Source organism: Chaetodon trifascialis, chromosome 15 (genome assembly GCF_039877785.1).
Source record: "Chaetodon trifascialis isolate fChaTrf1 chromosome 15, fChaTrf1.hap1, whole genome shotgun sequence".
NCBI classification, from domain to species: domain Eukaryota; kingdom Metazoa; phylum Chordata; class Actinopteri; order Chaetodontiformes; family Chaetodontidae; genus Chaetodon; species Chaetodon trifascialis.
Window position 1 is genome coordinate 10,249,836 of NC_092070.1, and position 22,031 is coordinate 10,271,866.

At 43.1% G+C, this 22,031-nt stretch overlaps 2 protein-coding genes across 4 annotated transcripts in view; one reads left to right on the forward strand and one right to left on the reverse strand.

Annotated features, from left to right (window-relative positions):
* The first annotated feature begins 621 nt into the window (after nucleotides 1-621).
* litafd (LITAF domain containing) lies at nucleotides 622-8,590 on the forward strand. The gene is made up of 5 exons (XM_070981648.1): nucleotides 622-687; nucleotides 5,900-5,949; nucleotides 6,092-6,184; nucleotides 6,349-6,550; nucleotides 7,560-8,590. The coding sequence occupies exons 2-5, from the start codon at nucleotides 5,904-5,906 to the stop codon at nucleotides 7,675-7,677; spliced, it is 459 nt and encodes a 152-aa protein (XP_070837749.1). The 5' UTR covers nucleotides 622-687; nucleotides 5,900-5,903; the 3' UTR covers nucleotides 7,678-8,590.
* Nucleotides 8,591-11,065: 2,475 nt separating this feature from the next.
* usp7 (ubiquitin specific peptidase 7 (herpes virus-associated)) overlaps nucleotides 11,066-22,031 on the reverse strand; it is a 25,577-nt gene continuing 14,611 nt past the window's right edge. For 2 of the 3 annotated variants that reach the window (XM_070980837.1, XM_070980835.1), the window contains exons 17-31: nucleotides 21,877-21,978; nucleotides 21,356-21,461; nucleotides 20,805-20,897; nucleotides 20,626-20,693; nucleotides 20,211-20,311; nucleotides 19,444-19,597; nucleotides 18,948-19,015; nucleotides 18,259-18,367; nucleotides 17,320-17,397; nucleotides 17,051-17,151; nucleotides 16,212-16,311; nucleotides 15,809-15,928; nucleotides 14,685-14,756; nucleotides 14,414-14,504; nucleotides 11,066-13,053 (exon numbers count right to left, since the gene is read on the reverse strand). In XM_070980837.1, the coding sequence (XP_070836938.1) occupies nucleotides 12,947-13,053; nucleotides 14,414-14,504; nucleotides 14,685-14,756; nucleotides 15,809-15,928; nucleotides 16,212-16,311; nucleotides 17,051-17,151; nucleotides 17,320-17,397; nucleotides 18,259-18,367; nucleotides 18,948-19,015; nucleotides 19,444-19,597; nucleotides 20,211-20,311; nucleotides 20,626-20,693; nucleotides 20,805-20,897; nucleotides 21,356-21,461; nucleotides 21,877-21,978 (1,470 nt within the window). In that variant the 3' untranslated portion in view covers nucleotides 11,066-12,946. The remainder of the gene's footprint in view (nucleotides 13,054-14,413; nucleotides 14,505-14,684; nucleotides 14,757-15,808; nucleotides 15,929-16,211; nucleotides 16,312-17,050; nucleotides 17,152-17,319; nucleotides 17,398-18,258; nucleotides 18,368-18,947; nucleotides 19,016-19,443; nucleotides 19,598-20,210; nucleotides 20,312-20,625; nucleotides 20,694-20,804; nucleotides 20,898-21,355; nucleotides 21,462-21,876; nucleotides 21,979-22,031) is intronic. The other variant, XM_070980836.1, reaches the window with a different exon arrangement.

A 22,031-nucleotide genomic window follows, 5' to 3' on the forward strand; every position in this document is an offset into this window, starting at 1 on the left:
CCAAATCAGCCCCCCGGACTTCAGCCTCATCACCTGAAGACAGATGAGTGTGGACATGTTCAGATTCTGAATATTTAGATCTGGATCAATCATTTATTTCAATTTATCCCAGCGTTTCCTCTTCCAACACATAGGTGGAGTTAGTTCAAAAATGTAATTGATCTAGTTTGTATGGAGAATGGTAAAACATTCAGTGTATATTAATGTGTAAATTTATGTCGCTCAAACTTGGCCGATGGCCCTCAGGTCACATTTTGTTACAAAAACTGTGATCACCTCAAGTCTTTGTTAAGTCTTATAGACTACTGTAGGAATACAAAGTATCAGGAGGGAAACTGGTTATTCTCACTCAACAGAGTGACACACACACACACACACACACACACACACACACACACACACACACACACACACACACACACACACACCCTCAATAATCTCCCAGAAACAAAGCACAAGTTAAAAAGACCAGAACAGCATTTGAAAGGTACACCTAAACACACTGAGTGACTCAGTCCCTCTGCATATTCATGTCTTTGTTGATGAGGGCGGCGCTGTGGGCGTGTCCAGGGAGAGGCTTGTAGAGGTAGAGGAGAGACAGGTGGACCCGTCAGCTACAACGTCTGGACTCTACATCAGCAGCAGCTTACACACACCTCTGTATACTGACTGCAACGCCCGGAGAAGGTAAGGCTGTGTGAATATGAAAATTAGAGTTAATATTTATGTCTGTGAGGTTTTACCTTTGTGCCACATAGACATATGGCTGAGATCCCTTAAATGTTTAGCTGTATGAAAAAAACAAAAAGAAAGAGAAGTACAGAATAGTCATGTCTTGCTTTAAATCTCACATTAAATCACTGATAATGACTGTGACCTAAATCTGCTGTCTTTTACTGTTGGAGCGTGAGCACACACAGCAGGGCTCATGGGCTCCGGCTCAGCCTGCAAGAGGGTGTAATTTTAATGTTAGTGTTTAGTCATGGTCACTTTTAGGTCTTGGATCATTTCCATCCTCTTTCTTGATGTTTCTGTTTGTTAGTTTTTGTCATTGGTGATTTTAGGATTTGAGGTTTTTTGGACAATATGCACAGGCCGTGGGTGTAGCCAAGGGTCCATACAGCTGTCTGCATAGTCCAGCTGTGGTTCAGTGGTTTAGACTCTGGTACTGGTGTGGGTGCATTCTGATTTGACCTACAATCAGCCAAAATATACAGAAAAATCCCAGAAAACGATGGATCTAATGTTGTATTGTGCAGATTAATAGATATGGTTGTAGTGCAATTCAAAGTTTCTATAGTTTTCTTTAGCTTGATACATGTCAGTCGGAGTCTGGGTCTTGATGGTTGCAGTAGCAGCCATAGAGCAGTGGGATCAGTGGAAACTGGAGATCTGACAATGAGAAACACTTCGGATGACATGTGTTTACCATATACTGCTGGTTAGTTTGTCTGATGCTGTCAGATTTAGAGAAAAACATTTAGCTTTCTAGCTAATCTGAGCAGCTGAGATGCTATCGCTTACATAAAAGCAATGACACATGATTGGTACTGAGACACAATCAGGTCTTCAAGTGCTGATGGGTGAAAAACATAATAAAAAGTAAATTTATATGAAAATTCTGACAATTACTATAAAAAAGGAGATTGCAGAGACTTCAGAGAAAGCCAAAATTATGCAGGACACAAAAGTACAAACGACATGAGATCTGATTCAATAGGTCTGGTTTATCCTTATAGCACAGTCACATACATAAAAATGAAGAGCTATAGTCATAAGAACAGCACAACTAAAAACTTGATTTAATAACTTCAAGGCCTGAATGTGCTTTATAGTTTTAACATCGTATAATATGTTATTGTGAAGCTTAAAATGAATTAATAAATGCAGCAATCTGTATTATACTAGTAAGTATTTTAATTTCTGCAGGTCAGTATTGTGGGCTGAGTCTTTACTTTGGGGGATTTTCCTGCACGTTTTGGCTGACTAGGGGTCAGATCAGATCAAGGTGTTACCGAAAATCAGACACAGAACTACTGGAAAAACACATCAAACTTGCTTTGAATGTGTTAAATATTCTCGTAACAGCAGCTTGATTATCTCTGTGTCTGTCTCTGAAGTGATAAGTGATTAACTGGGTAATTTCCACTTTCAAATTACCCCTTTGCTCTGTCAGCTGGTCATTAAAAATCATCATGAGAGCAGACAGCGAACATTCCTCCCTCTCCCACACATGCAGAGTCAGGTTTTACCGGCACAGATGCAGCATACAGTGAGGCCACACCCATGGCTTAGATGTGTCTCAGGGTGTCAACAAACGAGTTTCACTGAACTCAACAGATGAGTTTCCTGGCCATCTTAGCACAGTGGGAAATCACCAGTTTAAAAGCTGATATCATAAAATGGTAACAACAGGAAATGACCCAAAGTCTAAAGGGCTGGTTTATATTTTTAACTCATCCTTTAGTTTCTCGACATATTAGGGTGGCTGAGAGGTTATAAGTGGTTCAGTAACTGGGATAATTTTTCTCGATCAGTCGCACCCAGTTCTTCCTGCATGAATCCACTCCCAGGCACCTGCCTCGGTGATGAAACTTTAGAGAAAGCAAACTGACCTGAGGTCATGTGCCCCGGCCCTCTCTCACACAGCACGTGGTGTTCGGTCAGCAGCCTCTATCTTTCCCCCTTTGTGGATTTAAAGTATCTCTGTAATGTGATAAATACATTTTTCTGGATCTGCACCCTGCTGCTGCCTCCATCAGCAGCCTTATGTCCCCTCTGATGAGACAAACACCACCACATGGACATATCTCTCAATCTCACTATCTATATGATTTTGTTTTTTTTCTTATTTGTTCAATTCAGTTCATTTTTCACATATCTTAGGGTTCTTGAACGCACCGTGAATGTTGCAGCCACTTTGCAGAGTTTTTCCCTAGCATCCCCCCCCCACACACACTAATTGGGATAAAAAGAAAAACGTCACATAAGATAATACTCCTCAAGAAAAGGAAAGAACCTTACAGAAATTTACTTGACTAACCTGACCCAAACACGCCCCAAACTCTCTAATTAAAGATGTAGCGGCTGGTTACAGCATAGTGGAACGGAGCCAAAGAGTGACAGAGCAACTCAGCCAGTTATTCTACATCAGTGCTCCTGCCCTGACAGCCAGCTTCTTCTGCAGCTCCTTATCAAAACACATGTGTCTGGCTGCTACAGAGAGTCACACGGGAAGGAATGGACCTTAAAGCTGTGAAGAGACACAGAAGCACATTTTGAAAAATAGATTTCAGTTTACATCGATGCCCTTTTGGGATTTTTTCGAGTTTTTGAAGTGTTTATCTTATTTCCATTTATATTAAGTCATCACTTTTAACTGTCATTCACTCAACACGTCAGATGAGCTCACTGGACAGATTTCAGATCTGTGCAGCACTTCAGGCTGCAGTGACACACCCTCAGTCTGTGGCACAGAGAGAGAAGCATGCAGCTCGGGCGCATTCCTGCACCGACGTATGGGTGTATGCAGGCCTTGTGTGTGTGTGTGTGTGTGTGTGTGTGTGTGTGTGTGTGTGTGAGAGAGAGAGAGAGTGAGAGAAATACACAATGGCAAAGCAGTCTGTCATCTACAAGTGGAAACTGCGATGACAAGTGATGAACTATGGTTTCAACTCAGTGCATGTCATGAATGGCTGGAGCAAAGCACGCGTTAGTGCGATCGTATAGGTGAGGAAGAGAAAGAAACTGAGATTTACAGCGTATGTACAGAGAGGATGCCACATTATAATCAAGCTAGTGTGTGTACTCTGTGTGTGAGTGTGGGTGTATTTGTATTTGCGAATTAGTGAGGACGTGTTTTTAACCAGAGTGAGGACATTTTTGGAAAGTGAGGACATTTTGGAGAGTCCTAAGAACATCAAAGGGCAGTTTGAAAGGTCAGATTTGGTTTTAAGAGTAAGTTCCACTCAGGTTTAGGTTTAGGGTTAGGCATAAGCGGCTAGAGAAGGCATTATGACAGGTGTCCTCACAAGGACAGAAGTACGAGGTTGTGTGTGCGTGAGGGACAAAGGATGCCTAGTCATGCTGACTTTTTATGTTTGTATGTAAAGAGAAACACAATGACAGTAAGGAGACAAAAGAATCAGACTTTTTTTCATTTCCTGTATCATCATTATATAAAACTGGTCAGATGACTTTTGTGTTTCAATGGGCCTAAAAACCAGGCAGACAACAGCAAGAGAGCAGGCGAGCGGCAGCCAATGAAGCCAGCTCTGCCAGGGCCCGTGTTAAGGTGTGAAGTTACTGAACAGTTTATGGATCTTTAAGTACATAAAATACATCATATTTTACCTACTTCTACACAGCGCTGCAGTCATGAAATAACCAAAATTAAGTGCCGGAGACTCAAAACCACCCTACTTTCAAGCTCAATTTACAATAATAATAAAACAGAGGGACAGAAAATTAGTTCCATGCTCTACTGTGACCCATATAGTTGACTAATTATCAAGTTTTAACGAGACAGCTTTTGGTCATTTGTGGGTCGGATTGGTCTCACATGACAAGAGCACTAATTATGTTTTAATGAGGCCACGTCGCACTCTTTGCCTCATCTCAGTCCTGAGCCGCAGTGTCATAACAGTAATTGCTGTAGATCTTCTGGACTGACATCACAGACATTCAACCCTGAATTTGACCTTTAATCAAACTTAATTCATGTTTACCTTCATTCTCTCTCTCTCTGACGGCCCATCCTCTGTTTTCGGCTGCATTCTGTGGATGATCTGTTTCGTGGCTCACTTGTCCCCTTTAGCTATGTGAGTGGAGCATTTTAGCATGCCAGCAGTGTGGTTTAGTCATAGAAATGTAGCATGGTGAAGTTCTACACGCCAGTGTGTCAAGAAGGAAGCAACCAGAGACTGACCACACCGATCTTTGACATGCAAAGGACTTACAGTTCATGCAGTTTATACGTGTACTTTGAAAAATTTATATTATAAAAAATGCAATGAACAAGGATGATTATTAATGGATGTCTTTGACTTTGTTGCAAGTGAGAATACCTCAGATACATTTACATCTGCTGATCTGTTAAACTGTATTACTGACCAAGGAATTAACATTTGTATGAATCTTTCACAAGAGCCAGCCTTAAAGATATAACCCTTAAGGTATTCAGTGTATGTAGCTCCCTATATAGTATATTTCATTGTTGGTGGCAGGGTCCGCCATTCTGCACGAGATTCACAGCAAACAATGCAGCATGTAAGCCAGTGGAATTACTTTTTCTAAAATTTTGTCTCAATACCAGCCTCACTGTTTAGTTTATGTTACTATTACTGTTACTATTGTCACATCATGTAAGGAAAGTTGCACACAAAGTTTACAACTAATATTACAGTCATACTAACAAACAGAGGTGTGTCTTTTCGTGGGTGATGACAGTTGTGTCAGTGGGCTTAAATCTATCAGTGCGAACAAAGAGGCTTAAAAAAAAAAAGTCCTTTGGGTGAACCACCACACTCGAAACATGTCAGCCGTCACACCCCAGACAGAGTCCCACCCAGGCATCTCCCCCCAGGGCTTCTGACAAGAAACATCCACACAATGCAGTATAAATATTCTGAGCTGACAGCTATCTGCTTGATCTATGAGATGACTGACATCTTTGACAGAGGCTGACAGACGTTTAGCTGCATCAGTCAGGCTTTGGCTCTACCTGGTGGTAGGAAGCAGCATCACATTTGCCTCATGAGAATGGGAGAGGGGCTGGGAAAGTATTTTTACAGCTTTAAGGCAGGTCTTAGATCTGTTTCATAAGGTGTTTCTGTCATTTGTCTTGACTGCTTATGAAGAGATGCACACTTTGTAACAATCCTGCTCTCTCTCTCTGCAGCACAATGAGTGCAGATGGAAAAAAAGAACCACCTCCTTATGTCATACCAGGTAAACCCAAGCACAGCACACACATACTCACACATAAACACTCACTCACCATCATCAACAAGATCAGATTGGCTCATTAACTCCATCTTGTCTTTGTCTCACCCTCTGATTTTCCTTTTTCTTTCGTCTTTCTCCGGTCCAGTAGAAGGACAGGGAGGGGATGGAGTGAAAGTTTACCACCTCCACACCCCATTCACACCTCCCACCACGCAGGAAAGCTCCAGTGTCACACCAGGTAAACTCACACCTGATGGAACATCTCTGAGAAAACACATGTCCAAAACCTTTGCCACAGTTTATTCTAGTGCATGGTTAATTAACTTTCCCATTCCCTTCTTGTCTTCTCCTCCCCTTCATCATTCTGCCTCCCCTGTCTCTGCTCCTCTCTACCTCCATCAGTGTACACCAGCGGAGGAGGCGCCTTTGGTTCAGGTCTGGACTCTGGAGACGGCAAAAGGAAGTTTGTGAGCTACGACACGGCGCTGGGGAGTTCTCCTGGCATGACAACCTGTTCTTCCTGCCAGCAGCAAGTCATGACCAACGTCACCTACAAAGCAGGGACGTACGCCTGGCTGATGTGCTTACTCTTCATCTGCTGCGGGTGAGTGTGTGCTAGAGGATGCTAGTTATAGTTTGCCTGGTGGCTCCAGGTACATACAGTACATACTGTATATGCAGACCAGAGACCACCCAGTACAGACCCAACACAAAGCCATTCATTAGTTAAGAATGCAGTTAATATCATAGTTGATATTGTCCTTTCCTGGCAAGAGGGTGACAGTCACAGTTGCAGTTAATCCAGAGGTTTCTGGGCCTCAGAGGAGTTGCCTGGTTGGAACTTGTGTAATGCGTATTTAGTGTAATGGGACTGTGTCTCTAACCTCACCAAAAAAGATCTTAAAGTGTGCAAGGTGGCACTGTCAAGTAGTCTGAAGAGTCAAATGTGGATGCACCAAGTTGAAACAGACACTGGGACAAGAGTGTGGTAAATAGAATATATAGATAATTATACCTTGCAGCTTGACACCTGCACAGAAAGCATTTTACTGGACCATCAGAGAACACTATGGAAGCTAATTCGGGACTTGATTAAAATGTTAATTTGAACTTGAAAATGAAAATGTCATTCCACAATAGTATTATTTTCCACTTGTGTATGTGTCATTTGGATCAAAATTAATAGAAATGCAATAATCCAATTCTCATTTTTACTTAGTGTAGTGGATGAACATGTGGTTAAAGACATTACTTATGAAAATATTTTTGTGTGTCAAATTAAGGGTCTAAGGATAGAAGGTGTAACATGTAACTGCAAAGCCCTGGAACAAAGTTGTGATTTCTGGCTGTATAAAATGCAATTTGCTTTCATTTCATTAAACCAGTTTTTGTTAAGGGACCGTATGAGAATTTTAAGGTCTCTCAAAAATGTGAAGATTGACTTTGTATTTCATTCATCCTGTGTGAGAGTCATCACAAAAAAGACATTAAGGTGTGTTTGGCCACATGCAGAGGACAACACAGTCCAGAGGACGGTGCACAGAAAATATAAATAACACTCGGGAAGATCTTGCATGGCACTAACTATGTGTGTATGTGCGTGTGTGTTGCAGGTTAGTGTTGTGCTGCTGCCTGATTCCTTTCTTCATGAAAAAATTCAAGGATGCGTACCACACCTGCCCCCGCTGCAACAGAGTCCTGCACGTTGAGAAGAAAAAATGCTGCAAATGACGAACATGAGGGCAGAAATGGACCCATAGAAATCTGAAATAACATTCTGCTACCGTTGTCTGTGTTTGGGATGTAGCTTATTTCTATGGATGAGCCATTGCATTAACTTAGGCTGACACAACCATCATATTATTAGCGAACAGACTGGGAGTGATTGTGTTGTCAGAGCTTTCAAAGCTCTGGCAGGCTAAATCAAGCACAGCCCATGCACTTTTTGGGAGCAGTTTTATTTTTGTCCCGTTCCAGCAGAAAAAAAACTTCCTCTATTGCCCTATTCACAAACTTCTGCATATATTATTTTGTTAAAATGAAGGCTTGTACATAAACTTTGTCAAATACTTTGTCTCGAGGGATTGTTCATTTGAAACTTAAAGAGGCGAGGTGTCCGTTTGAAGGGATTGCAACAGCTTTTGAATAAATTACAGCACTGTAAAACAAGCCAGCACAATAGTGACTTAAACTAGAACAGGGAGAAAGAATTAGAGTATTTGCTCATCTGCATTTGCTGCACAGTGAACTGGTGTTGGCATTGTTTTGCAACACTCCAGAATGAAAATAGACCAATGTGGCTCCCTTGTGTTATATTTATATGCTGCCCGCCATGAAATTACTAATATAAATCTTATATGAAGGGATGAAGGGAAATCTGAGAACACAGTAAGTTCAAAGAAAAGCTTTTCGTATGTTCAACAGCAGCAGCAGCTGGCTGGAAATGTAACTTTGATCGTTTGAATCTTTACCTCCAAACAAAAATGAGTCGTGTGAATTCATTACGCTATGCTATGATGTGAGGAGGTCACTGGCAGTCAACGCCATCAGCACGCGTTGGTGGAGCCGCTGATCAAGACACATCTTCCTCTGTGCCGAGCTAACATCTACAGGTATCAATCAGACAATATATTCCGGTCTGATCGCTTTTTTGTTCCTGCTCTATAATATAATAAGAACGCATAAAAGAAAGTAGGCAAAATTGCTTTGGGGGACACAATTCCTCCTCATTTCCTCTCACATTGTACCCTGGATGAATGAGTATGCTTGGACTCTGTTATGTACTATTATTAACTATTTTATAACATTGTTTCTCTAATAAAAGTAGACCACATAGACAATATATGACACCCTGCTGTGTTTGTCTTTTTTCTTTGCCGTCGTCCAGAGCGGCCAGAGGTCAGGGACAACCAGCTGACCTGGTGGTTTGTTTGTAGAGAGCACTGGGTTATGACTACACAAGAGGAAGAGGATCCAGCACACCTGTTATCAGTCATCAAAAGTTACTAAAAGCATCAAAAGCTTTAACAGATATGTTGCATTTCGCTGCTGTAGATGTTTAATGTGAGTAGTTAAAATGTGATCATTTTAACTACTTCATACACTGATGGGTAGTTTAATGCACAGCAATGCACCGTATTCTATAAGATCACCATGGTCATCCATCCATCCATCTTCTATGCCGCTTATCCCTTTCGGGGTCGCGGGGGGCCGGAGCCTATCTCGGCTGTCAATGGGCGGGAGGCGGGGTACACCCTGGACCAGTCGCCAGCCAATCGCAGGGCACATACACACAACCATTCACACTCACACCTAGGGGCAATTTAGAGTCACCAATTAACCTAATGTTTTGGGTCTGTGGGAGGAAGCCGGAGAGAACCACATGCACGGGAAGAACATGCAAACTTCACACAGAAGGGCCCGACCCGGGAATCGAACCGGCGACCTTCTTGCTGTAAGGCACGCGCACTACCTGCTGCGCCACCATGCAGCCCTCACCATGGTCTCCTAAATATGGAGCGATCATAGAAGTATTATAGGGATCCTGCAGGCAGCGGTGTGTCTATCATCCCCTCGCTATTCTGCAGCTACATGCTGTTACTTGTCACTTTGATCATGAAGGTGTCATGACTCAATGAGTGTACAGGCAACAGTGAAGTCTTCTTCAGCACCACGGACAGCACCGTGCATTTATCAACACACAGCACAGCTCAGAGCCACGGTGGGAGCCATAGACTGTGACCTGCACAAACCTCAGCCAGATCAAGGATCAGTGGCTAGACAGCATGTTCAGTCCCTCTGCTGCTGCTACCTGGGGATGACTGCATTTTCCAGCAAAGGAGTAGAATTTTCTCAACCCATAAAGAAGCAGCTACTCCTTCAGTTCACCAGAACATTTCCAATTCAAAACGACCAAATCTGAAAAGAAACTAGTAACAAAAGTAAGCATTATATTTGCCTCTGAGGTGGAGTGGAGCAGGAAAAATAAAGATGCATAAACAATCAATCAACAATCAATGGAAAACATTGAAGTAAAAAGGACCACAAATTTGCACTTAAGCACAGTTCTCGAGTAAATGTACTCTGTTACACTCCACCACTGCTGTTTCAAGACCACCTCGCCTCAGGGTCCATGAAGTGGATATTCTGGAGCTTTTGGCCACGTCACACAGACCTCTAATCTCAATTTTTAAACCAATGTGGTTGTGAAGTTGTGGGGCTCTCATAAAAAATACTTTCGCACGACAACTGGGCAAAGTGCACATGATCAAAAGCTCGGATGGAATGGATGGCAACGTTGGCCTGTCCGTCAGTTCATCCACCAATTTGGTCCAGACTGAAATATGTCAACTACTGGATGCCAGGAATGATAGTAGACATTCCTGTTCCTCAGAGTGAACTATCTCGATCTCTGGTCTGCTAGCGCCACCATCAGGCCAACATGTTTATTCATTCAGTGCTTTGATTTACGACCACAAAGCCTGCCTGCAAAACTAATGACATTCCAGCCTCAACTGTGCTTTAAGTGTGAATTAACAAATGTTTGCATGCTAGCACACCAGCAGTGAGCATGCTAATGATTACACCCGCCACACTTCAGCAGGTGAGCATGCTGAGGTTAGCATTTACCATAAAGCATCACTTTGGGGTCTTGGTCTTAGTCTGCTTTAAATTGTACCAATCATCTCAACGCTCTTGGGCAGCCATTACTGAGCGAGACATCACTGTCAGCTCCAGGGTGTGCTGCTCTTTATATGAACCCGACCTCTGACCTCACTGAGAAGAAACACCCTTAATGAAAATGTCTTCCAACCTGAAGCATGCTGTGTAATTCTGGAGTTTAGTGCACATAGGCAAGTTTTTGACAAATGATTCCCAGCCATCCAAGGAGTAAGATATTGACAGGTTAGAGGTTGAAGGCGACTTTAAATCTTGATGGAGTAGTTTGACTTTTGGGGAAATACGCTTTCTTGCCAAGAGTTAGATGAGAAAATTGACATTGCATCAGTCTTTGCCTGTAATTCTGCACCAAAACAGCAAATAAGAGTACTTCCCAAAAGGTCTAGCTACTCCTTGAGCAGTGTTTTGGGTGGAGCGCCGGTATGGATGAGCAGCAGTGTTTTTGTTTTTATAGAAAATTTTATTCAACATACATTTTCCAGCAAAAAGGCAATATACAGGAATAGTTGTCGTACACTGCTGCTACACTGAGGATTTTAAACTGGAAAAGATCAAATTAAGGTGTGATTCTGCAGGTCATCTTTGTACTGCTTTTTAACAAGACAAAACCAATGCAGTTAGTTTTGAAAAGAAAAAATAAAATCCAAATGTAACAGAAAAAAAAAAATCGTCAATGGTACATCAGGAACGCAAAGAAAAAGAGAAATCCTTACACATAAGAAATATGGACACCTGGCTCCTTCTGTACCCAACAACAAAGGCGTGTGTTTCTCTTAAATTTTACACGTTCATATTTTTAAATATACAATTCTTAAATGTTGTCTTTACAGAGCCAGCTATGCGCTATTAGGGGAGCATTCCATCTGTGCTTTAAAGGAAACAAACAAACAAAAGAATTCATAGGACTTAAAGTGTTTCTTACAATGCTGGTTTTGTCTCTACACAATCCTCAAACCTGTGGGGCTCAAAGCGTCTGAGGCTCCCTAACAAGCATAGCGCAGTTACTGCTCCCAGTCGCCCAGAGGCGACAGTTTCAATCGAGAGAGAAGATGACCAAGCTCGAGTGTGTTTGCGTTCAGAGGAGGAATGACTGAGAGAGACATCAACCCCTCCGCCCACCTCTAAAAACAAGAATGGAAGAGAAAGCCAAGGGGTTATGTCCGTGCATGTGTGTGTGTGTGTGTGTTCCTTTAAAGTCACCGAGCAACTCAAAGCCACGACCAAACTGTACATTTGCCCGTCCTGAGAAACCTAAGTGCCAACGTGCAAGATGAAATACAGACAAACCTTCCTCCTTATTTTTCTTCCCCATTTATTTTTAAACAGATGCTGTGAATTTTTATTTTATTATACAAGATCTGCAGAAAGAGACAAAAAAAAAAAATTAATTCACTTTTCCTCCAACCAAACTAAGCGAGAAAGAAGTGCGTGTAAACTTGGAAATACTTGTTTTGTTGCACTAAAGATGGGAGCAGAAAATATAAAGGACAACTAGTGAGCCTCGGGATGGACGCCAGTTCGCAGCCGGGTTTTTTTTTTCCAAGAATGAGCATCCGCCCTCCCCCTCTTTTTCTGTCAGTTAGTCCTCGCAAGCATCCTTCCATCAAACTCTCCACACAGCAGCCTGATGCCTCTTCAAACAACTCTTTATTTAAAAACAACCCCCCCAAAAAGAAAAAAATGAAGGAAAAATAGCCAGTGAGTGGGGTGGGAAAAAGAAAAAACAAACTAAGTCTAGAAGTTCATATATATATTTATATGTGTCTATATATATATATATGTATATATATATATATATAGACACATATATCTATACTGTGTTTCACTTCCTCTTCTCTCTCCTCTTTTTATATTAAAATCCAATTTCATTTCTCCCACTTCCAGACAGGCAACAAAAAAAAAGCAGTCAACAGGTAAAGAAGCTAGAGGGGGGGTGGTGTGGGGGTGGAGACAGCCTCAAACCAAGAGACAGATGATAAAAAAAAAACAAAAAAACATAAAATAAACAACAAAATCAACAGTCAGGAGGTGGTTGGTGCAGTTTATTTTGTGGTTGAGGGATAATCCGTCAGCTGCAGCAAGATCCGTATCGCTGAAGACATAGTGCCGGTGTAGAGCTGTAGAGGTGTCCAGGCGGGGTGTTAAAAGTGATGAACACACACGCACACACACAAGCACGCTCGCACGCACGGACACTCGCACACACGCACACACACGGTTGGTTACAGTCTGTGGTTATGGTGTGTTAAAGTAGGGAGGCAGGAAGGCGGAGCAGGAGGAGGAGGAGGATGAGGAGGACAAAGAGGAAGGGCGGGCTGCTTTAGTTGTGGATCTTGATTGCTTTCTCCAGGTAGGTGTAGCGACCTCTCTTTGGAGCTTTGTTGAAATGATCCAACCCTAGCCAGGGGCGCGGGTGGGACATGTTACCTGGAGGGAGACGACAGAAAGTGTTTGTGTGGAGCAGCAGTGACAGTAACTGTGGTCGCAGAGCACATTAACAGTACACAGAGACATCGCTCACTTGTCGGTGATATTGAGGAATATTTAAGCTTTTTGGCTGAAGTAACGCTAATGAAGCTTTTAAAGTCTCAGATAAGAGACTTTTTAGTATTTAGAAGTATTAAGAACATTTAATAAATACAAGTGTATACACTAGTACTGCTGTTTGAGATGCTCCTCGTGCTAATGACTTCTGGCCTGATTAAAGCAAGGGTGCTATAATGGGGTGGGGAGAGGGTACCATGAATGATTCAGGGGACCCCAGAAATGCAGGGGCCCTGTAACATGACAGGGGTTATAGATATACATCTGGCTCACATGTGTTTTGAAGTGCTCTCAGTAGAAGTAAAGCCAGCAGTTATTCGATCTGATTCTCCTGGACTTTGTCTTTGTTACAGCCCACCATAAGCCAGGTAAGCATGTTAATAAGACTGGAATTATTTAGATTATCAAGACATTTGTGTTCCGGGTGGTTACTAATGCTGCCAAAGCGTAGGCCATGTTTAGCTGGACTTTGAAAGCCCACAAATGATCTGCAGTTCTACACTGAAGGAGACTTTCTGCCAGCTCAATCCAATCCTGAACACTTGTTGCTGCCTTGGCTCAGAACAGTAAGCGTATTGAAATTAAAACAGTTTCGTAACATTTCAAAACTGCCATCACATCAGAGAACAAACTATTGATTTCAGAGCAACATGGCCTCATTCAGGGTTAACTGCTTTTAGGTCTCCTTTGTTCTTCTGATACAGACACAACCACTACAAGTCCAACCTCAGTGTGTCCCTCTCCAGTGTCTGTCTGTCCCTCTCCACCCTTGGTCTCTCCCTCCCTGCCTCAGAATCATCCACACTCAGGAGGATGATCTAAACTGTGAGACACTTTCTAGACACCTTGGCAGACCTCTCTGAAGAGTTAGTGCGCCATTTCGAAAGACACAGGAAACCTCATCGAAGACTATGATAAGAGATGGTAAATACTGTGGTTTCTGAAATTATGACGATGCATAATAACCCAGACAAACACAAATCTATAGAGATACACAAAAGAAAGCAGGTATATATGCGATCTTGCATCTCTGCTCTTGCATGAATCGAACTGACCGACACAGCATTTAGGATTCGTCCTCCACTCCACCTCACATTTAAATGACTGATCTCTCAGGACTGTCCTTGTGATGCATCTGCCTGCTTTTGTTGTATCCTGAGGGCTTGGCTATAGCCTGCTGTGTTTGTTCAGTTACAACCACTGGAACAAAGCTAGCAGCTGTGTTAGCAGCAGCAGTAAATACCTGGCTGTGGTTCAAAGTCCTTCAGGTTGACCTCATACTCCTCTTCAGTGATGTACTGATGCCGCCCCATCATCACAATCGCAAACTTGAACTGAGGACGAACACACACACAAACAAGCAAACAAACGTGTTATTTGACAACCTAGCAGTGTTTACCCCCAGAAAACTAAACACTCTGACTGGTTATACTGAGTTCTGTCTCACGTCACGTCGACTGATGATGACTCTTAATGAACAATGTGTATTCATTAGTTTGGGTGTGATGTTTTACCTTCTCAAATTCTTTCTCCTGAATGTCCAGCATGGTCTGGATCCTCCTCATCACCTCCCGAAATGACTCGCCCTGTGGGAGGGGGGCCAAGACACTCTTACCAAAAAGTAATATTTATATTTCAAACATTAAACAGCAAACTTAAGCGACTCAGTCCAGCACGGCATGATGGGAAAAGTGGGCCGTTGCTCTCTCTGTCTCAAAGTATCACGCTATGCTTTGCCTGGGTTGCAAAATGTAGATAAATATATTTATTCAGTGCTCCGTTATTGGGCATCAATCTTGTGTTTACAGGCATACCGCTGAAAAAAATTGACTTGGAGCGTAATTAAACGCTTCAGGTCACAGTTATACCTGTGAGACACCGCTGAGACGCGGGCCTGCAAGGAGCTGGTGCAGACAGAGCTGCAGAGATTAAAAGGAGAGATACGCTGGCAGTCTAGACATGGGGTTAGTGTCAAAGAAACTCTTGTATATTATGGGTTTTACTCAGATGCCAAAGGTGAGCTGAAGGAGATTACACAGCCTGCCTGCAAGCTCTGCAAAAGTCTGTGTTTGTGCTACAATATCACTGCACTGGTATCTTAAACATCATAATTCAAATCATCTATAATGTTAACTATTCTTACATAGGAAAGACCACAGTCTTGGCCAAGGGAGGATGCGAGGTGTCAGATCCATTGAAAAGGCTGGTTTGTAATTTTAGGAATTAAAATCCTCATCACTTGTGCTTATTAATGGAGCTCAGCGGGTGGACATGCCGCTCCACAAGAAACACTCTAAATGCACAGTGGGACGCATATTCTAGACTTCATTAACATCCCAGTTCTGTTAGTAAGTAAGTGAAAATTGCCTTTGGGAAAAACCAATTGCTCATCATCCCTTTGTCGATACATGATCTGATGGCCAATCGGCACAAGCCCACTCATGGCACACCACTTGGGAACCAATGTATTAATGTACACATTTAAATTACAGGCTAATGTACAACGTTCATAACACATGCACACATTTCAGCGCCATTAAAATCCAATTTTGCCTCTTTTCTGAGTATTTGCTTACTTTCAGACTTGTAAACTAGTCTCAGTTCAAGCTTTCAACAAGAGGAAAATGAGAGCACATACCTGTCTGATCTTGAGCAAGAAGGGGATCCCAAAGGTGCCGAAGACTTCCTTGTGGAAGTGAGCGACAGGGATTAGCATTTCACTGTCCTTGTCCAAGTCCACCTGGTCCAACGGAATCTCCTGAGAAAGAAAAGAGAACGGGAAAAGTAAGAGATTTAGTCGGTTTTTAACTGGAGAGCAGGTTATGAATTGGGTGTACGGTCAAAATGAACTCTCTGCTTTAAACCCTGCAAATGATGGCTGCCAGAGCGGCTGCTTGTGTAGACAAACTGAGCCGTCCATGTGAAAAAGTTTAACTGTCATGCTCCTGGCCTGGTTAGGTGGAGCAGTGACAAGAGGAAAAACGGCTAAAAATAAACTACAAAGAGAGGAGAGACAGGAGAAGCCTCACATACACACTTACCTCTATTCTGAAGGTGCGGCTGGCAGCCGGAGATAAACATTCTAGCAGCTCGTCCTCTTGGTGAACCCCGATGATTTTATAGCTTACTATCTCTAACAGCCTGCAGGAAGAAAAACAGAGCAGGAGAGACAGAGAGAGGGAGCAGACAACGGAAGAGAGGATTAGTGCTCTACAGTAACTCATATTTCAGAGCATGAAATCACATTAAAAAAGGGAATAACATTAAAATTAGTCAATAAAAAATACTAATTGGACTCAGATCTGAAAATCCAAGTGTTGTTAGAGACCGCTTCCTTCATGAAAGTGAGATGAATCTGTGCAGGCTGTGATATTTGAGTACCTCTGAGGACACTGAGGAGGCAAAAGGCTGGCTTCACCAGGCCAGGATAGGAAGTCCTCAATAAAACATTTAAATGGGAGGTCTTTCAAACAAGAACCTCACCCAAGATACACTGGGGACAAACTGTCAGGTATGTGAAGAGGATTGTGATTTACAAATTAAACTGTGGGCTGAACTTGGTCTCAGGGTGGAGGCAGGTGAATGACTTACACTTGCACACCCTACCGATCTGCTCTACGGTCTGCTTGCGATGGCTTTCCTCAATCTGTCGCCAATGTGAAATCTTATCTTCATACACATATGTACGATAATGCCACAGCTGTGATTAGAAATGTCTTCAGATTGCATAAAAACAGCTGACATGACTGATACTCGCTTTCATAACATTCACCATCACATTAAGCTTCCACAGGGTAGGACCCCTGCAGCTACAGGGGGCTGTAAAACACATTGAAAGGCATGACGCTAAAACAATGACACACTCCTGCAGGATGGATACCTGAGCTTCTCAGAGCCTTTTTCAGAGAGCTCCACTGCCTTTTTACATTCTTCCAAAAGGTCCCGCACACAGCCGTGCTTGTCAGGGTAGAGGGTGATCTCCTGCAACAAACATACGCACAGTTTATGTCCGTTTCCTCAGGGGACTGTGAGTGTGTGAGTGAAAGAGACTGACACACATGATGTGGCTGTTAACTCTGTGTGTGTGTGTGTGTGTGTGTGTGTGTGTGTGTGTGTGTGTGTGTGTGTGTGTGTGTGTGTGTGTTTTACCTCCTCTCTGAACTGGCTGTTGAGCCATATGGATTTAAAACTCCTCCTGTTCTCAAAGTCTGTAATCTTCATCTTTAACTGCAGATGGATGAGGAGAGAAGGAAAGAGTCAGAAAGATGCTTCGCTCTGTGCTGCATTCAATACAGCATGTTCAGTTTGAGCACAAATAACTTTATTTAACTGCCAGACAGGCTGGAGGTGCAGCTGTTTTATCTGGAAAAATACACTGATGGAGGATGAAGAATGTGCGGCTCATCTTATCTGAACTTCGTCTTTTTCTGGCACAGGGATGTTTACATTAGCTGACCGCTGTAAGCTGGTTAAGATAGCTTTAGCTTTGTTAGCTCGGCTAGGACCATCTAATACAAACTAAGCTGCATCGTAAACAGCAGCTGGCCCGACACTTCCCTGACGGAGTATGCAGTCGGCTCATTGTTGGACATAGATCTGCTTCTCCATCTCAAGTACGGTTTACTGTGCAGACATAATTACATTGTGTGCTAAACCGTCGGGAATGCAAAAAGCATCTTTGATTGGTAAGAAATATGATAAGAAAACACACAGGGGAAACATTGACAGTTGAAAGTAGGCCTGCAATCAAAAACGACATTTATTATTGACTTAGCTGCTCAACATTTTCTCAGCTAATCAATTGCTCTTTTGGTCTGTGACACATCAGGAAACAGTGAAAAGTCCCTCATGCTTTTCTTTTCCCTGTGACAAATGTTTCATCGGTTATCAGAAGAGCAGCCAAATAAATGTCTGTCAAAGAGCTTATCCATTAAGCGCTGCAGCTCAGGTTGAAAGACACAGCTGCAATGACAAATCTAAACACTGAAAAGAATGAACAGACTTAAAGACAAAACAAAGGAGTGTTAAGACAGACGTGGTCTGCGTGGAATAAGGAGGATGAGCGGCATGACAAACAGTCTTTCCTACCTGCTGGTAGTACAGTTTCTTTGGCTGCCGCGGTTTGAAGAACTGCAGCAGGTCCCGCAGCGTTCCCTCATAGTTGTGTCTGAGAGGATTCCCTGGACCGTCCCTGTACCTGGCCACCACACCACCAGGCAGGGGGGGAGGACAACGAAGGTAGGGGGGGGACAGATGACAGGAGAAAAGAAACGGGGGGGCGGGAAAAAAAAGAAGTGATGGAGGAGAGAAAAGATGGGAGGGGAGTGGGGTGAACAAGAGGGGAAAGATGAGAAAATTGAGAGATGCAGAGGCAGAACAGAGGAGGAATGGTGAGGGAGAGAGAAGGACAGGAGGGAGGCAGAGTGGGAGGAGTTAGAGGAAAACAACAGAGAAAGGTGGGGGGGGACAGGTTACGCAACATTTCTACAAAGCAAAGGCAAACATGACACGAGCTGCGAGAGTGAGAACACGGAGTATAAATATAGTCGACGCACTTCTGTATCTGTCAAAATGTTGATAATCATTCGAAAATGAAGTCAAAATTGACTCAGTATCAGCTGAAGAGGTGCACTGTTCTCACTGACTGAAACAGTGATGGAAACAATATCACCAACAATTTCTAACTACGTTACAAAGGTATGAAACTCCTGTGTCCTCTGCATCACTGATCGCGCGCGCGTGTGTGTGTGTGTGTGTGGATGAGACAAGCCTCCTACCCCTGTGACTTGAAGAACTGCAGCAGCATGGGATCTGTGTTCAGCCTCTGCGCTACTGTCTTGGCCACCTGACAAACAGACAGCACACATTAGACGAAGGATCAGCGCATGGCTGTCAGGTTTCATCTGTGTCTGCTAACTGAGAAGATGAAGGAGGGGAGGGGGGATAATCTAAAAGATATTATTTATAATACACCAAGCTCAGACTTCGGCAGGTTTGATGCATTTAGAACATCAAGCAATTTGGGCTTTTCAAAAGATATTTCACTCTGTCTTTGTGTTTAAAGCCATTTGCCAGATGTTCACTTGAGCGATTTTCCATATGTGATCAGTTTTCCTTTGACACTTCAATGTTATGGTTTAATGTCACTTTTAAATAACTTTTGAAAGGGCCCAGCTGTGTTTTTTTTTTCTTTTTTTAATTCAGGAAGTTGATGTACTCCTTTCAACAGAGCTGATGCAAGCGTACTGAAATGGCAAACTTCAAACAAAGTACCTGAAAATAGTTCATGCGGTTAGAGAGCGTGACCACGAAGCCGGGGTCATTGTGGATGGTCTTGTCACAGAAAATGACGTCCACGCGGTGATAGAGATCCCGGAAATAGTCCTTGGCTGTCGGCAGCTCACTGCTGTCATTCTCTGGGTCGTCCCTGCACGATTGGAGGGAGGTGGAAAGACAGATTAATCGAGATACAGACGGTTTAGTGTTGACAGGATGAGGCAGAAAGGAGACGGGAAGGAGAGCAGACAGTAGACAAAGATGTGACAGAGACAGATGAAGAACAGGTCGCAGGAGGTGCGATGAGGGGAACACATTAAGACAAGGCTGTAAAGCAGCAGAGAAAAAGCAGAATATGAAAACTAACAATATTTCTAACCAAGATCTTCCTCGTTTCTCTGCATTCCATCAGAGTTCAGCTTTAAGGCGCCCTGTGGAGTTCACATTCACTGCTACTCTCCAAAACACATCCTGGGTATCGTTGGGGGTCTAACACACATGTGGAGTACATTTGCTTCCTCATGACACATTAGATTTATTCATTTCAAATCTAGCATTTTTACATCCATGTTTAATTGCTCACAGCCTTCTTCACTGCTTTTGTTGGCGTGTTGTTACGTTTGTTGGGGCTTTGCTGCCCCCAGCTGTCACTCAGCGGAAATGAGACCAACGGCGGGATGTCCGCATGTGTGGGGCAAACAAAACACTCTACTGTGATATAAATGAGGTCACACTGAACATCCCAAATGCACAAACAGTCTTACTTCTGGAAGACAATGATGTCCCCGTCCATGAGCTCATCCAGGGCCTTGTCCAGAGAGACATCATAGTCCTGTATCCGCTCTGTTAGATTGGGCTTTACTTCCTGCAACACACAGAGGCATCGTGGGAAATGCAGTTAAAGTGAAGCTGTGCCTGCACACAAGAGTGTTCGGTTGAGGATAATGTAAACGTGCAAAGCCGCAGAAGGGCAAGTGTGAGAAGTAGAGACGCTGCATGCGACAGAGTCAAAGTGTGCATGAGAGAGTTTGCGAGGCAAAGCTTGTGTGTGTCAGATAGAAGAGCGGGAGAACGTGTGTGTGTGTATGTGTGTGTGTGAAGGAGCAAGTGAAGAGTGAGAACAAGTGAGAAAAAGGCAAAGGAATGTGCCAGCGAGTGAGAGCTACATAAATAGATCACCTCATAGAGGATAAGGCTAGTTTCCTGCTGAAACCCTGCTCTCTCACACATGACTGGCAGAAGGTCTCCTGGTTACAGAGAGAAGAGAGTAACAGAAACACAATTTAATCAGCACTTTTTTACTTCAAGTATGACTGTGTGCTGAGCTTCAAATAGACCTGCATGCTGCCACCACTTACTTATTTTGCAGGATATAGGTGTGTAGATATGTCCACAATAATTTAAGCTTCTGGTTTTTGGATCATACATCTTCAGGAACAACATGACATCATCTGAAAAGAAAGAGACAAAGTCACAAACAGTACGATAGCATTTCTGGCGAACCGACCGATGACAACAACGTGGTCTAAACAAAGACATTGCTGGACAGCCTGTCAAAGAATAAATGACCACAAGAAGTGCTGCAATTTAAACGAGGTAAGATGATTTTAACTTTGTAGTGCCAATCGAGCCACACAAAACCTAAAACTACTCTGAGTACAGTAAAACATTATGGAGTGTTTCCTACAGTGTTAACAGTAACACCCCAGTGATCTTCACCTCTGAAGCTGCATTTCTTGTACTTCAAGTGGCAGTGTGACTGTGCTAACTCAGAATACGAAGCCAGTTCAAAACAGATCCACGAAAATTAAATAGAAGAATGACGTAGGGGTCATGCTGCACGGTGATAAGATTATTAGACAACAGAAAAGGATGAGAAGTCACACTGAGCTGGGTGTGTGGGACTTACGGTCTTTGTCAAACTTGGGTAACGTGGCCCCACTGGCTGCCATCTCTGGATCCACAGTCTCCAGAAATATTGTCCAGGGGTTCTCGTTGTCGCTTAAGTCGATCATCTGAAATGCAAAAGAGCACAAATTCAAACTTACAATAAATACGTGTATTTCTAAGAGTGGAAGATGATGCACAGAGTAGTGTATGCATGCATGGGCACCAATGCTCATGTAACATATCACACATGCACTAATGTGGCTCCTGGAATCAGTGACTCCTCCATCACATGTGGGCCATTTTCAATCATATTCAATCATCTCTCAGTTGCTTTCTCCTGCTTCCTGTGGGGTAAACTAAATTAAAATGAACATGTCACAGAACCACACCTGAACAGGATGTACAGGAACAATACAGCAGAAGCTTCTCACCTGACTGCACGTAAAACTACACACGAACGTGTTCCACAAACTGTCAGAGAACCAAAAATAGCTCCACAGGTTACACCCACAAATGGCTCTGAGAAACACAAACACTTACCGACTTGTTGCAGTCGGCCTCGTAGTCGAGCATGGCGGGTCGCTTGGTTCCATTGCTCCGGGCCTGCATGGGCCACAGTCTCATCTGGTCCTGTGGGAAACCCTGCAGCAAATCAAAAGCTGGGTTTAATTTAAAGATGAATGGAAAAAACAAAA

Coding starts and splice junctions, on each gene's coding strand:
- litafd (XM_070981648.1), top strand. CDS start 5,904: ATGAGTGCAGATGGAAAAAAAGAACCACCTCCTTATGTCATACCAG. Junction 5,950..6,091: donor ACCTCCTTATGTCATACCAG/GTAAACCCAAGC, acceptor TCTCCGGTCCAG/TAGAAGGACAGGGAGGGGAT. Junction 6,185..6,348: donor AAGCTCCAGTGTCACACCAG/GTAAACTCACAC, acceptor TACCTCCATCAG/TGTACACCAGCGGAGGAGGC.